The 16,138-nt window shown below is 45.3% G+C and overlaps 1 protein-coding gene across 1 annotated transcript in view; it reads right to left on the reverse strand.

Annotated features, from left to right (window-relative positions):
- LOC121276052 (A disintegrin and metalloproteinase with thrombospondin motifs 16) overlaps window positions 1–16,138 on the reverse strand; it is a 332,665-nt gene that overhangs the window by 64,103 nt on the left and 252,424 nt on the right. Inside the window, exon 17 of the mRNA XM_041183997.1 lies at window positions 12,819–12,945. Within this exon, the coding sequence (XP_041039931.1) occupies window positions 12,819–12,945 (127 nt within the window). The remainder of the gene's footprint in view (window positions 1–12,818; window positions 12,946–16,138) is intronic.

A 16,138-nucleotide genomic window follows, 5' to 3' on the forward strand; every position in this document is an offset into this window, starting at 1 on the left:
GATGATAGAATTACCTGGAAAAACTCAGCAGGTCTGGCAGCATCGGCGGAGAAGAAAAGAGTTGACGTTTTGAGTCCTCATGACCCTTCGACAGAACTTGAGTGAGTCCAAGAAAGGGGTGAAATATAAGCTGGTTTAAGGTGTGTGGGGGTGGGTGGAGGGGGTTTGGGTGGGGGGAGAGAGAGAGAAGTGGAGGGGGTTGGTGTGGTTGTAGGGACAACCACACCAACCCCCTCCACTTCTCTCTCTCTCCCCCCACCCAAACTCCCTCCACCCACCCCCACACACCTTAAACCAGCTTATATTTCACCCCTTTCTTGGACTCACTCAAGTTCTGTCGAAGGGTCATGAGGACTCAAAACGTCAACACTTTTCTTCTCCGCCGATGCTGCCAGACCTGCTGAGTTTTTCCAGGTAATTCTGTTTTTGTTTTGGATTTCCAGCATCTGCAGTTTTTTTGTTTTTAACTTATTGATGATGATTATTTTTGTGATAAATCCATTTTAAGCCGTCTTAATAAAATGTATCAAGGTACTATTCTTAAATATATCAATGAATATTTTTTCATAAAAACAGAAAGTGCTGGAAAAAGACTCAGCAGTTCCAAACAGAGTTAACGTTTTGAGTCCAATATGACTCTTTCTTGGAACTGAAGGGAGGTAGAAGTGTGATGGATTTTATGCTGTTGAATGGGCCAGGGTGAAGAGGGAATTCAACCAAATGGGAAGGTCTGGGATTGAATAGAGGGTGGAAAGATTAAATAACAAAGATGTCATGGATGTAAAAGGCAAGGGGAGTGGTAATGGATGTAGTAAAGAAACAAAGCTTTGGTCCAGAGTAAGTGTTAATGGACAGGTCTACCTGAAAGCAAAAACAAGAAAACAAGATACAGCCTGGCACTTAGCAAAAAAGAAAAATCAAAATGGAGCACAAAGTTCATGGTCTGAAGGTTTGAACTCAATGTTCAGCCCAGAAGATTGTAAGGTGCCTAATTGGAAGATGAGGTGCTGCTCCTCAAGCTTGTGTTGGGCTTCACTGGAATATTGCAACAGGACAAGGACAGAAATGTGAATGTGAGAGCAAGGTGGTGAATTAACTTGCCAAGCAATTGGAAGCTAGGGGTCATGTTTGAAGACTGCATAGAGGTATTTGCAAAACAGTCACCCCAATGCAGAGGTGACCGCATTGTGGGCAGTGAATATAGTAAACTAAATTGAAAGAAATACATGTAAAGTGCTGCTTCACCCATAAAGAGTGTTTGGGGCCTTTGACAGAGAGGAGAGAGGAGGCAAAGGGGCAAGTCTTACACCTCTGCGATTACATGGGAAGGTGCTATGGGAAGGGGATAGGTTGTAGGGAGTGATAAAGGAATGGATCAGGGTGTCATAGAGGGAATAGTTCCTTTGGAATGCTGTCAGGGGAGGGGAAGGGAAGATGTGTTTGGTGTTGGCATCACACTGAGGTTGCAGAAATTGTGGAAGATGATCCTTTGAATGTAGAGGCTGGTGGGGTGGAAAACGAGGTCAAAGGAAACTCTTTCGTCATTCCAGGAGGGAGGGGAAAGGGTGAGAGCAGAAGTGCGGGAAATAGGTTGGACATGGTTGAGGGCCTTCTCAACCACAGTTGGCAGTTGGTGGAGGGGGTGGAGGAAGGGCAGAGGTGTGGCGGTGGAATGCTTGGTTGAGGAAAATGGAAGATATGCCAGAAGTGCCATTGTGGAGGGAGCATCATCAGGACTGATGTGATGGGGACAGAGAAACTGGGAGAATGGAACGGAGCCCTTACAGTGAGGAACTGTAGTTCAGGTAGCTGTGGGATTTGGTGTGCTTATAATGAATATCAGTAGACAGCTTATCCCTTATATACTTTTTTTTTTGGTGGGCAAAATAGCAGAGTGGTTATATTACTTGACTCATAATCCAGAGGCTTGGGCTAATAATCCTGTGTCATGTGTTCAAATATCACTAGGGCAGCTGGGGAAGTTAAACTGAATTAAATAAAGCTGGGATTAAAAGCCAGTATCGGTAATGGTCAGCATGAAACTACTAGATTGTCGTAAAAAATACATCTGGTTCATTAATGTCCTTTAGAGAAGGAACTCTGTTGTCCTTACTTGGTCTGGCCTATATGTGGCTCTAGACATACAACAGTCATGTTGTCTCTTAACTAGCCTCCAAAATGGCCTAGCAACCGAAATGGCTGGGAATTCTGTGGCAAGTAAGTCAGCTCTTGACTACCCAAACCTGTCCAACATTTGCAAGGTACAAGTTAGGAGGGTGATGGAATATTCTTCTCTTATCTGGATGTGTGTGGCTTCAATAACACTCCAGAAATTCCACACCATCCAGGATAAAGTAACCCACTTGATATGCACTACATCCACCTCTTTAAATATTCACTCCCTCCACCGCTGGTACACAATACAGCAGTGCATGCCATGCATGAGATGGACAGCAGATATTCACCAAGACTCATTCTACAGCACTTTCCAAACTCCTGTCCTTTAGAACTTGGAATAACTTGGGCAACAGGCTATGGGAACGCCACCACCTACAGTTCTCCTCCAAGTCACACACCATCCTGACTTGGAACTATATTGCTGTTGCTTCCCCATTTTTGGGCCAAAATATTGGAATTCCCTTCCAAACAGCACCGTGAGTGCACTTACGCCACATGAACTGCAGTGGTTCAAGACAATGGCTCATTTCCACCTCCTCCAGGGCAGTCATAGATGGGAAATAAATGTTGGGCTTGCCAGTGATGCTCAGATCCATGAATGAACAAAAAACCCTTTTTAAAAGGAAAGAAACAAAAATATGTTCCATCAAACTGTTTGATTACGCTGGTTCATAGCAGATTTTATATTTGTGATTGCATGAATGATTATAAGTGGAAACCTGAACTGTAACCTAACCAGTGCAATTTCAAGCAAATTTTGGATGTAATCTCCTGATTAATTAATGAACAATTTCTAAATCGGAAAGTCTTGCCCTCATCTGAAAAATAGCACCATTAATAATGCAGCACATAATTATTCACAAATTGTCAACCTAGATTATGTTCACGTCTTTTGGCTCAAAAGCAATATTGAGGCAAAAGCTGAGCTAAGTTAGCAAAATTTGAAAAGGAAAGTAGCTTACAGGACTATCTCGTAGGAGGGAAGGGTGGGGGAGGGAAACGAATCTGGTTAGGGAGGGTGCAATCTTCCTTGTTGGGATTGCAGGATCATTCGTGGTTCTCCTGGCTCTCCAATGGGCAGTTTTAGAATTTCCTGAAGAACGTCTTATATTTGAAGAACTTTTGTAGACTTGCTTCTGCCAGTGTAAATCAGCTCAGCTCAGGTTCTGGTTAAAGCTACATTGGGATCGGACTGATGAAATAGGAACATTGTTCTCAAAGATTTGAGGCTCCCATTCCTTTTTGGTGGTTAAGACACCAGCTTGCTTTTAACTGGCCCCCCTGCCCAGTTTTTGCTTGGTAGGTAAGGTTAAATAAAGCCCACAATTCACGCTTGAGCTTTCAGATTGATACAGCATCTTTTCTTAGTCTGGTTTAGCTTTTCCCATTTGAAAAATAAGCAATTTAAAAAAAGAAAAAGAACTTCAATTTCAGCTACCACTTCACTTTGCATAGCCAGCCCAGCCAATATTGAAAATTAAGTACTAACTTCCCTCTATAACCTGTTCCCAACAATGCCATCATTAGCAATGCTTCAGTACTAATCCATCATTCAGTTATTATCCCTTCTACTTACATAAGGGGTCTGGTCCTTGGCAAAGAGTTGCTCTCTGTCTTATTTTGAACCATTTTCACACTTGTTTCTTAATCTCTTGAACAACACTTTGAGAGATGTGTTGACATGTTTTAAGTAAAGCGATCGTAGCCATCTACTAAACTGTGTGGGCTGGATTTTTGTGTCCTCTTGGAGTTGGGAATAGGGTCAGGAATTTGTAATTTTTTATAGTAAGTTTAAATGTCCAGTATATAAATAGGTCCATAGGTGGGAAGAGGGCTTAGGGGTGGGCCGCAACTCTGCATGCAGGTCCACTGACGTTGTGGTCACTACCGACAGTGCTAGGAAATTTGTTTTCCTGTCCTCCAGCATTTTCAATGCGTCAGGCAGGTTTTGGAGGCTCTTGAAAACCTGCCTTATTTGAGAGCTCTGGAACCTTGGGGGATGCCTATTGAGGCTTCGGGAACATTCTGACAACTGTTAAATGTTTTGACAAGTTCAAATGTCAGTATTAGATACTATCTTACAAGTTAAATGTGTTTTTTCTGCAGTGATTGATCATGGGGCTCTGTCTTGCAAATGTAAATTACCCACTTCATTAATCAGCACTGAAATGCATTGGGATACTTTGCCCATTTGGAAAAGTGCTGTCATGCATTCAAAACTGAAGAAATCAGTGCTTAGGAACTCTAATGTCATGATATGAAATAAGTTAAATAACCGCAGCACTTTAAATTAAATGAAAATGGTCTGCAGCTTTCACTTGGAGAAAAAAACAGCTATCTGCTCCTACATTGCTTTGATTGAAAGGCCATCTAGTGTAGCTTAGAAAAGAACCTAGCCATTTCTTTTTCCAGTTTCAATTGGCTCAATTTTCTGCAGTTACTGTGGTTTGTTTTGACAGCTGAGTCAATTATGAATGTTTGGCTGAGTATCAAAAGCTTTATAACCAATCATCTCAGCATGGGCTTGTGTATACGGTTTGAATGATAGCATTAAAGAGATTAAAGGATTATCTATCTTTGAGATGTGAAATAGATGTTTCTTTATTTTTACAGCTGAATGACAACTTGAGGGGATTAAGTTTTTTTTCATTGGGTCTGGAGTTTTTTTTCAGTATGAATGCTTGTGCTTCAGAGCAACAGTTCTGTTAGATTGTTAGAAGTTCATTTTTTCATGTCCATTCAAAGACTTCCCATTTGCTATTATGTGGATCCTGAGGACTGTACACAGTGGATACCGGGTGAATGTGTATTGAGGATACATGGGAGGCATGGAGTGGGCATGGAGGGTATAAGGAGAATATGGATATGAAGGGGCTTGGGGATATGCGGAGAATGGAGGAGGCATGGGGAATATGAGCAGACATGGAGATGGCTTGGGGGGGTATGAATGATGTTGGTGGTGGAAGATAAGAACAATTTGGAGAGCTGAGCTGATGTCTTGGTTTACACTGGCAGGCCTTCTAACCAGACCAGCCTGGCACTTGTACTCCTCCCACGCTGTTTTGCCGGTCAGGAAACCTGAACCCTGCCTGCCCAGGTCTCAGGAGACAAATGTTTGGCTAGTATAAATAGGCGATGGGTTTGTGTTTCTGAAGGTGGGAAATGATCCGACTCATGTTTCCCGAGCCCAACACAGAAATCCAGCCCTTTATGTTCCAAAACAAGCTGTGCTAGGACAAGTAGAGACAGAATAAAGTTCCCACTATTTTGCCTCAAAGACATGTTTTAACTCCAATCTTAGAATTGCACCTTCCAGTCAACAAAATTCAAATGAAATTTCTGATTCCAGCACTCAACTTTATGGCCTCTCTGTTAACTTAATATCAAATCCAGAGGTAGCAGAGAACTTTTAAGTGGATGAGCTACAGATTGATTTACTCAGATTAATCGATTCATGGAATGTCAAACATTCTGGCTGCGATTTTCCATGTCCACTGGCATAGGGTATGTTCAGTGGCATGAGCGGACAATATGGAGGAAGGCCAAAAATCGGTTTCATGATGTTATGAAACCAGTTTGTGATTGTCCGCTCTGCCCACTGATCGCAGGCCGTATTTCCCGCCATTGGACGACTAGAATCTCATTGTAATACATCAGCATATCATTCTAAGGCCAGCCTGCCAGAACTGTCACCTGCCCCGCTGCTGTATCATCCACACACACGTTGGCATAACTGCACGCCAGCATGTTTCAAACAGCATATAAAAGGCATGCACTTCGTGGGCTGCACTTTGAGGGGATCCTGGAGGTGAGTGCACAGTAACATTGTGCAGTGCTTGCAAGAGACACCTGTTGGACTTCAAGGTTGATACGACTTAGTGGGGGTGCGGGCACGGCAAGGGCTTCCCTGTGGTTCAGGCAACTGGAGGGGGGGAGAAAGGGCTGCCCAGTGGTTGAAGGGATCGCACAAGCAGGTGCGGGATAGTTGGGGGGGGGGTGCAGGGGGTTGCTTGGAGGGAAGTGAAGTGATTTCGTATTAGGGACACCTTGTATAAATTGGCCATTCCTCTGCAGCTAAGACAGGTCTGGTGCAGCCACACTGATATGATTGGAGTTGAGCCTCTAGCTTATCTGCCTGCTCAAACAATGCAGAGGCATCAAAGTGCCATCAAGTGCTCCAGAGCTTTTGACCCCGCGGACACAGACTGCAAACTAATGAGCATTTTAGTGGACTGCAGAACAGTTGGACGTCTGGGCACGTTGTACAATCTCCTTGCTAAAGCTGGCCAAGGAGCAGTCACTGGCGGAGGTGCTCATAGCCTCTTGCAATGTCATCTTCCCGGTTTGGACCAGTCTCTCCCATGGTATAAGCTAACAGTGCAGCCTTGCAATGTGGGTTAAGAAAATGCTTTCCCCTGAGCTGAGAGCACAGCATGCCGTCCAATGGGCAAAGCTGCCACCAATTAGTCAAGTGGATTGGGCTGGATGTGGGTGGGGTTTCGGGTGACCATGCAGTGCATTAAACTCTGGCCAACCAAGTGGTGGCTAGCACTCTCCGGGATGTGTTAAGGGGCCTTCATACTTAACCAAGAGAGGTTCTTAGTACACATGTTAACCCACGTATCTCTCTTTTTCATCCTGCAGGAGGAGTATATCAGGAGCATGGAGCCTGGTGACCCAGCTGTATGCCTTGTGGCTTACAGAGAGCGAAGACGATGGAGAAGGAAGAGGAGCAGCACCATCTGGGAGGAGGGGCGGCTGGGGCTCTCGTGCCTGCTGCTGAAGAGCCACAGTGAGCCATCGCTGGTTGGTGCCTGACTAGACCCAGGGTCTATAGACACCGCCTTTCATTCCTGCAGATGACCGAGAACCAGGGTCGCCAAAGACTGCGCATGTCCAGGGAAATGGTCGGTCACATCTGCCAGCTACTGCAGGATTTGGCGCCGGGGACATGGAGGGCATCCACTGCCAGTGGCCATGATACTGATAGCGGCACTCAATTTCTACAACAGTGGCTCCTTTCAGGGCTCCACAGATGACCTCTGTGGAATATCACAAGCCTCCATCCACAAATGCATCCATGCGCACACGGATGACATCTTCACAAGGGCACACAACTTTGTGCATTTCACCTAGGACCAGGACAGCCAGGACGCAAGAGCGATTAGATTCACCCAGATCTCAGGTTTCCAACAGGTGCAGATGCCATTGACTGCACTCATATGGTGCTCAGATCTCCATTGCAACAAGGGGTGCACTGTGTCAACTGCAAGGGGATTCCATTCACTGAATGTTCAGCTGGTGTGCGACCATCACAAATACATCCTACAGGTCTGCGCATGATTTCCAGGGAGTGTCCTGGCTCCTACATTCTCAGTTGGTCACAAATCCCTCAGGTCTTCCAGGGTCCACAGAGGATGCAGGGATGACTCCTCGGGGACAAGGGCTACCTGCAGAGGACGTGGCTGATGACACCTGTGCGGCGGCCTCAGACTTCAGCAGAGTGAAGGTATAACGAGGCTCATCATGCAACTCGCACCTTGGTGGGGCAGACCATCCAAATGCTGAAAATGAGATTCCAGTGCCAGGACCAGTCCGGTGGAGCCCTGCAATATAGTCTACAAAGAGAGTCATACATTGTCATTGCCTGCTGCGCCCTCTACAACTTGTCACTGTAATGGAGAGGGGAGTTGGCTGAGGAGGAGTTGGGGGAGCTGGAAGTCTCCTCTAATGAGGAAGATGCTGACAGGGATGAGGGGAAGGAGGTTCTTGAAGGCGGCAATGATGGGATAAGGCCCTCACACTGGCCAGATGAGGCAGGCACGTTCGGGAGGCCCTAACAGCTGCTAGATTTGTGGAGGATGATGACGACATGCAATGAGGAGACACCATAGATCCTCACATTGCATCTATGAACACTTGACTCCAGTCTGGCTTATAGCTGCGCACATACCCTCTGTAAGAATGCTCCTGTCAGTGGAGGCACTAATAGTCTCTTGAGTGGAGGAGGATGATGATGACATGGAGTGAGGACACTCCATTGATCTTCACATAGCCGCTGAGAATGTCTGATTCCTGTCTGGCCGAGGACAGCTCGCTTGAGCACTGTAATTAGGGTCATTTGAGACGCAGCCATGAAACTTTAAAAGCATCTGATCCTTTGTCTGCCTTCTGCACCTAATCCCTCCAGGAGCACAGCATCACTGGTCACAGGTGCTGAAGAGGTGGGGGCCAGACCCATCTTAAAGCTGCTGAGAGCACACAGAAATAATGGTGGAACTCTGTGGTCCCTGCTCATGACATTCTGGCAGCAATGACCAGCACCATCGAGGTGCAGGCATCAGTAATGTGTCCAGGGAGTGTGAGGCTGGACCATCACTTTGGTTGAAGGCTGCACAAAGCACAGGGAAGAGGCCCTGGTCTGAGACACCTGCCTTTATCTTGTGCAGAAAGGTTTCACATCTGAATGACAAGAACACTGCTCATCAGAACAAGGAGCCATAGGCAAGGAGACATTCTTGGGAGTTCATTGACAATAGTGAGCAGTATGTACCAATGATTAACACTCATGCCTAGGCTGTGCAACTAATTCTTCTTAACCTTCCTAACCCTGCCTTGGTGCTCCCCAGTCATCCACAGCAGAGGTGGAGGCAGCCTGCTGACTGCTACGCCCTGTCTGTGATGACCTTGGCAGGCGTCCTCTGGAGGGCCAAGGCCTGGAAGGCCCCGGCCTGCTTTCAGGGTCCTGCTAGGTGGCAGTGGCACCCTCCTCAGCCTGTGGAGCTAGAGCTTTTGAGGTCACAGGGAGAGGGGGTTGGGATGGACCAGACGCTCCTAGTCACCTGGGTGGATGGCCCTGGGGTGTGCACCTACTGATTCTCCTCCCTATGGGTGTCCTAGGGCCCCAGACTGACTTCTTGAGGAGCAGAGGTAGCTGAAGTGAGATTGAGCTGCCCCGCACCTCTCTTGCGTACACGCTGTTAGAGGCTAACTATGGTGTCTGTGATGGAGTTCAGGATGCAGTGCAGCAGTGATGTCCTGAACCTAAGTCTCTATGGTGGCCGCCATCCTACTTGTATTGACAACAGTGCGTTGGCATGCTGGCACTATTGCCTCAGCCTGAAGGAGACGGACACCTCCATCGTGCCTTGCAGTCTGAGAAGTGCAGCGGACATCCCTTCCTGGTGTTCCTGAGCTTGCCTTTGCAGCTCCAGCAACTGTGACATGACCGAGTCCAGAGGCTCGTCATCTGACTCGGACTCAGCAAATTTCTGGCCTCCAGCAGTTCTCCAAGTGCAGGACAGTTGGGAAGTTTCTGCTACCGCCTGCTGTGGATCAGACAGTGTGATGTGCTCTCCAGATTGTGGTCCCGAGGCTACTTTAAAACCTGGTCCCATTAAGGTGCGTGTCTCTGCTCTGGTGGATGGTGAGGGTGAGCGCTGCAATGGGACTTCAAGGAGGGTGCCTCCAGATTCCTCTTCACAGGTTTCTTCGGGGCTTGACTGGAGGCCCTGGGTCATGGGCTCTGTTGGCGGTTTCCTAGAAGTAAGGAGAGATAATTAGTGCATGTGCTGTGAAACAGGACACATCACTCAAAGCAAGGCTGTCTGACGGATGTTGCAATGCTGGATCCTCACTTGGTAGAGCATTGCCGATGCCACCATCAGCACAGGAATGGTCCAGATCCTCGCCAGCCAGCTGGATGGCTCTGTTTTCAAAGTCCCTGAGGACATCGGGCATTTCTCCAGTCTGCGACCTCTCCCTCTTGTGTGCCAGCTTGTTCTGCATGAATAGGGAGGGTGTAAGCAGGATGCCTGCCAGGCCATATGATAAATATGCCTGGCCTGTGTGGGTGGTGAGTGGTCCCATGGATGGGATGAGGACAATGAAGGTGTGTGTGAGAGAGTGAATGGTGATGTCCCTTGAGCTGTCAGTGAGTGAGATCCCTGTGGATGTGTGATGAGTTTGTGAGTGTGAGAGTTGAGAGTGATGAGAAGACTGACTTACCCTGGCGGAATGGAGGAGATCGTTCATCCTCTTGTGGCATTGGGTGGCTGTCCTCTTCTGAAGGGCATTGGCACTGACCACCGCTGCCACCACCTCCCAAGCCTGGTTGGTCACGCCGTTGCCCATCCTGCGGCCGGAGCAGGGGTGTAGGACATCGTGGCGAGCCCCCACGTGTCCAAAAGGCATTCCAGTGATGCGACAATAAACCTGGGGGCTGCAGTCTTTTTGCCTTTTGTGGACATCTTCCCTGCAGCAGTAATGGGTTGGAAGCACTGAGATGTATGTGTGCAGCTGGACTTTAAATATGGCGCTTGGCGAAGTGATGGTGTGGAGGGTGAATGAGAACCCTCCCACCATGGAAATGGTGCATTTCCTGGGAATGCATAAATAATGCAGCGGGTTTGGGATGAAATGGCGTGAAAAGCCGCCATTGTGGCCGGCAGGTAAAACGCTGCCACACTTAGTGCAAATCTGGGACGATTCTGCTCTCTGGGTCATGAACAGAAGGTGTCTCCACAGCAGAAACACAATAAAACTACAAAATAGATTTAAAAAGAAGAATGTAATAACTTGCCTCACACAGAATAATTTTTGTCTGAAAACTATAAAGGGAAGATCAGCAATGTGCATACTGCATGCATTACTTTGGAATAGAAGATGCATGATAAATCCAGACTTAGGGATGAATTTTAACTCCCCAAAACATGATGTCTGAGGTGGGGTGTGATGTTAATATTCAAAAAATCTCAAAATTGACCCCCAACCTTGGTCTAACAGAAGCAGGATAAGAATGGCAGCCAACCTGCCCTTCAAGGAGGCAGACAGTCTATTTAACATATTTAATGAGTTTTGGATCCTTAGATTTAACCTTTTTGAAAGGTTTATCTCTGGCTAACTGTGTTTCCCAGCCCTCAGAAAACCCAGCATTTGAAGGGAGTTGAGGACAGCTTTGGGGAGAAGGTAAAAATCTCTACAACAGTGTTTGTGGGCCAGGAGGAGCACGAGTACTTCCCCTGTCCTCCAAGCTTATCCACTTTCATTGAATTCGACCCTTTGCCATACAAAGAACCCCTCTTCCCCCCCAGATTGTGGATCAGACAGCCCCTTTGAGGTCTGGGATTGAAACCCATGGGAAGCCTCCCATACTCCCACTAACAGCTGCAGACTTATTATACAGGGCTGCAGCATGCTCTGGAGTTCTCCCTGTATAACTCGAAGTCAGGTCTGTCAATCAGGCTGACTTTTGCGCTAGGCTCCTGCTGTAAAGATAATACACGCTGAAAAGCTATCACCTCAGCCCACTCACCAAACCAGATTTGTTTCCTGATTCACAGACAAGAAGTTGGATTCTAAGCAGAGAAAATGCATACAGGAAGACAGTAAGTAGCATTGCTATTCTGTACTTGGCCTGGGAGTGCTCCAAACTGATACCATCTGACAAAAATCAAAATAGTGACCCATTCTCCAAAGTTCTTGAGCAAAAACATGCAAATGATAAAAAATAATCAGCAAAAATTGTCAAGAACATATCCTATGCACATGCAGGCTTGCGTATTTAAAGGCTGGAACAGATAAATCACATTTTGATGTACTTTCTGACTACAGAAGGAATAGAACATATTCTTATAATTTTTCCATCCATAAAAATAGAGGAAACATTTGTCCACAAGGATGCCAAAGGGACCCAAAAATATAATGAACAGCCCTTTTTAAAATTCTAATGATTAATCTAAACATTGGAGATCTGCGATCATCAACAATATGTATGCATCTGAATTTGTAACACCAAGTCACTTTTCCTTAAGTTAGTTAGTTACTGAAAGTCACAGCGTTAAATACATGATGCTGTGAGCTAGTCTTCATTAGCTTTTGGCATGACACATTGCTTATTTTATAATTCAAAATGTCAAACATTGCTCCTTTGTTAAACAGGTTTTTTATTGTACTAGTGACATTACTATAATGTATCTATTTGCTCTGTGCTTGTATTATTTACAATATATTAAATATTTAGGAAACAAATTGAACTACCACTGAACGGCAGGGAGGGGTAAGATGAATTAAAGCATGCAATCCTTGTACCCTGTGTGTTTAAAATTAACTCATAACAAAGTGATTGATGTATTTCAATAGTACTTCCTGCCCCCATCCCACCCAATGTTCTAAATGCTAATATAGCCTTAGACAATTGTACTTATGCTGGCGCTACGCGTCACCCAATTTCATTCATGTAATTACTGTAAAGTTAAATATTTTCACATTGTAATCTTTCATGTAACAATTCTTTTCACTCTATTTGATAGGAAAGTCAACAATGTCTGGTAATAATGATCTACCATAAAAGCATATTTCAACAGTAAGTTATTCAATTACATTCACCAATTATTAAAAAAGCTCACATTTTTAATCATGGAAATGTCACATTTTATATCTATTGTCATCATAAAACTCAACTATACACACCAACAGACACCGAAAGGCTGGACCATTGTAGTGGCAACTACCCATGGGCCTTACTGAAATCCAGTACTTGCAGATTTTAGGATGAAAACATTTAAATTGCTTTGAAAGGAAAGTCAAAACTCAGTTCAATTTTTCAGCAAATAAACTGTACTAGTACATTAAACTCTTACCTTGCGGGACAGGTCAGTACATTACAAGAGATCACTCCAGTGGCTGGTCGGCTCCTTGGATTGCAGAAAGAGAGGTTTACCTGTGTACGAAGATCACGGTAACAGGCTACTTTTGTTGCCATCCGACCTACAGTGACAAAAGCACATTTTCATACGTTTCATCAATGCATTTAATGTGATTTTAAATTCCAACATTTTTGAAAGCTGTTTTAACAATGTGCAATATGTGCAGAGGATGATAAAATTGAAAACATCTCAATATAATCTAAATATTAAATATGCCAGAGAGAGACTACTTCCAATGTGCAGGAAGCTGGAAGAGCAAGTCCGGTGGAACTAGTTGCATTTCATCAGCATTCTCTTGGTGAGCTGCTTTTGCTTTTGGCGCTGCTTGCTGAGCTGACGGAATGTGAAAACTGGTGGTCCCATCATAAGCCTTACTCTGTACAGGTAAATTGGAAGGGAGGGAAAGCAATCCTGGCTGAGGAGCACAGATGGTTGGACATTAGGGGAATCAAGCATTAATATTCTTCCTGACTTCACAGCAATCATTTGAACTCATTTTGGTAAACAATTTATATATATAATGATATACGATCCTGTTAGGTAAGAGGAAGTCCAAACACTCAGTAGTTAACTGACCACATCACAAGATCTCATTTTTAACAAAGACAAACTTTATTACGTATCTATAAAGAGAAACTGAACAAAGTAAACACTGTTAACTTAGCATGTAACTTATAAAGACTTATGCTGTAAACTCAGTTATACTTTTTACTTCCCTCCAAGAATTCTCTTATTTTACAAAACCTTTAAGATTCATTCGCTTCTTCTCTGGAACCAAACCAAAAGTATATCACCACTCTCCGGAATTTACTCTGATTTCTCTTTAGTGTTCCAGCTATTCTCCAAGGTACCTTCCATTAGCTTTTGGTTAAGACACCTTCCAATTTCTTTTAAAACCTCACTACTCTGGATTCCACTGTTAAAGCAAGGGCCTCCCTGCGACTCCTGTGTAGCGGCTTAAAATATTAGAAAACATCCTTGGTTTCCAATAGCTTTCAAATCATGGTAGTGGTTTCAAACTTTAACCAAACTGATAACTTCCAGTTCTCCATCCTTGGTTTCCAATAGCTTTCAAATCATGGCAGTGGTTTCAAACTTTAACCAAACTGATAACTTCCAGTACTCCAACTGCAACAAGGTTAACTGTCTTTTACTGAGGATTCCCATAAGTTTCTTCTTTTAGCTTCCAGCTAAACAAATCTTCCAGTCATTTTTCACCATTCCAACTTTGTCTGATACTGAATACAAGCTCTCACTCGCAGGCTGTGTCATGGGGGATAGTTTTAGCACTTACTCAATTTCAGGTGTAGGTCTGGCTTTATCTCTTGACTTCCAAATGCTCCAAGCTACATCAGGTCCAAAACTGACAGTCTCTTAGCTGCTTTTCCAAACATTAACCAGTCTTGCCTGCTGGCTATATTCTAACTGAATTCACAGAGATAATTCAAAGCAAAAAAATCTCACTAAGTTCCACCTATCTCCATAGCAAATGTGACACACATAGCCTGTCCCTAGGTGGAAATGCAAATGAACTACCCTTTAATTCCAAGTTAATTCCTTAATTCTGGGAACCCACATGAACAACATATCCTTTGCTGGGATAACTTCAAGCATCAGGTCTTCAATTCTTTAGCTAAGTAAACCCACCTGCTGTTTTATGATTTTTTTTTTTTATATATATATAACCAACCTAGCTGTTAATCTCTTAAATCAACATGGCCCCAACCTTTTAAGTGCAATAAACTCCAAGCTTGTTTAAATTGCATTTGCTTCAGCATTATTACCAGATTCACAATCAGAATGTTCCAATTATCTTACATTTAACATTTTAACCTCCAAAATAAAAGGTTATACTCTAAAACACCTGAATTATGAACTAGATATTCACAACAGCCTGCAGTGGTCACAATTGTGTTTTTTTTAACAGAACAGTAGAAGCAAGATGGGAATTACAGGGATCAAATAACAAGAATCAGGCAGAGGGTAAAGCTAAAGAAAAATGTATATGTGCAAAAGACAGGCAGTAAGATTAAAGCAAAGGGGGAGAGGACAAGTACCAGGACCAAGACAATAAAGGAGAGAATAGACAATGGCCTGTAACTTTTGTGCTCCCCAGTGTCGGGTTTGGGGCGGGGTGGGGCGGTGCAGGGGGGCGGGGGATACGCCAAATATGTGCTGGAGAATCCTCAGGCAAGTTCCCAGGTAAGAGTTTGCACGGCAATTGCCCAGAAGTGCTAGCTTCCTCTGGACAATTGCGTTGCGCTGGGAACCATCTGAAAATGTGATTTAAATCACAAACTTCAGATGTTTCTGCTGGGGTTATATCAATTGTTACCCAGAAAAAGTTATGAGAATTAAAAACTCTTCTAACTTCTGGGTAACTACTATAAAAGTCCAGGCTGACCTCATGGGGCTACACCACACCCCTGGCCCCTCCTCCATGGGAGTCCCCTCACCCCCTCCCCAACTCAGGAAACACCCCTGACCTTGGAACCGCACCCCCGCAACCTTGGACACCCACGACCTCGGACCCCTCCCGGACCTCGGACCACCTGACCTCGGACCCCCGCCCCGACCTTGGACCCCCGCCCCAACCTCGGATCCCCAGGCCTTCGATGCCCATCCCCAGCTCGGACACCCTGAAGACCTCAGACCCCCCCACCGATCTTGGACCACCTCCTGACCTTGGATCCCACCCCCCCCCATCTTGGACAACCATCCCCCCTGCCGACCTCAGACCCCTCTGATCTCAGAACCCCCGACCTCAGATCCCCCCCAACCCTGCCCACCCCTCCGAACACCCGCTCTGACCTCGGACTCCCACCCGACCTCAGACCCTCCCTGACCTCAGACCCCCCCCACAAACTTTCGAACCCCGGACCACCCCCATACACCCGCAACCCACAAATCTTATCCACCTACCTTAGACACTTACCTTTCTCCAGCCTGTCTATTTCCCTGGCCCTTTAAACTACCTGCTTGATGGCAGCAAATGCTGTAAAAAAGAGGGCATGGTCTCCTTGAATTCGCTGGATCTACACTTTGTTGGGGCCTGCAAGGAGCCTTTCACTGCAGGTCCTAAGCAGCTCCGGCGAACGGAAGTGGCCATGCAATTTTCAAGGCCAGGTAAATGTGTATTTATTTCTTCTAATTTCTATGGGCCAGCACTTTCTGACGCTGGTCGAAAGTTATGGCCCATTATCTGCAAGATAATGATGGGGGAGAAAAAACAGGCACCAGATGAAGACAATGGA

Source organism: Carcharodon carcharias, chromosome 3 (genome assembly GCF_017639515.1).
Source record: "Carcharodon carcharias isolate sCarCar2 chromosome 3, sCarCar2.pri, whole genome shotgun sequence".
Taxonomy (NCBI): domain Eukaryota; kingdom Metazoa; phylum Chordata; class Chondrichthyes; order Lamniformes; family Lamnidae; genus Carcharodon; species Carcharodon carcharias.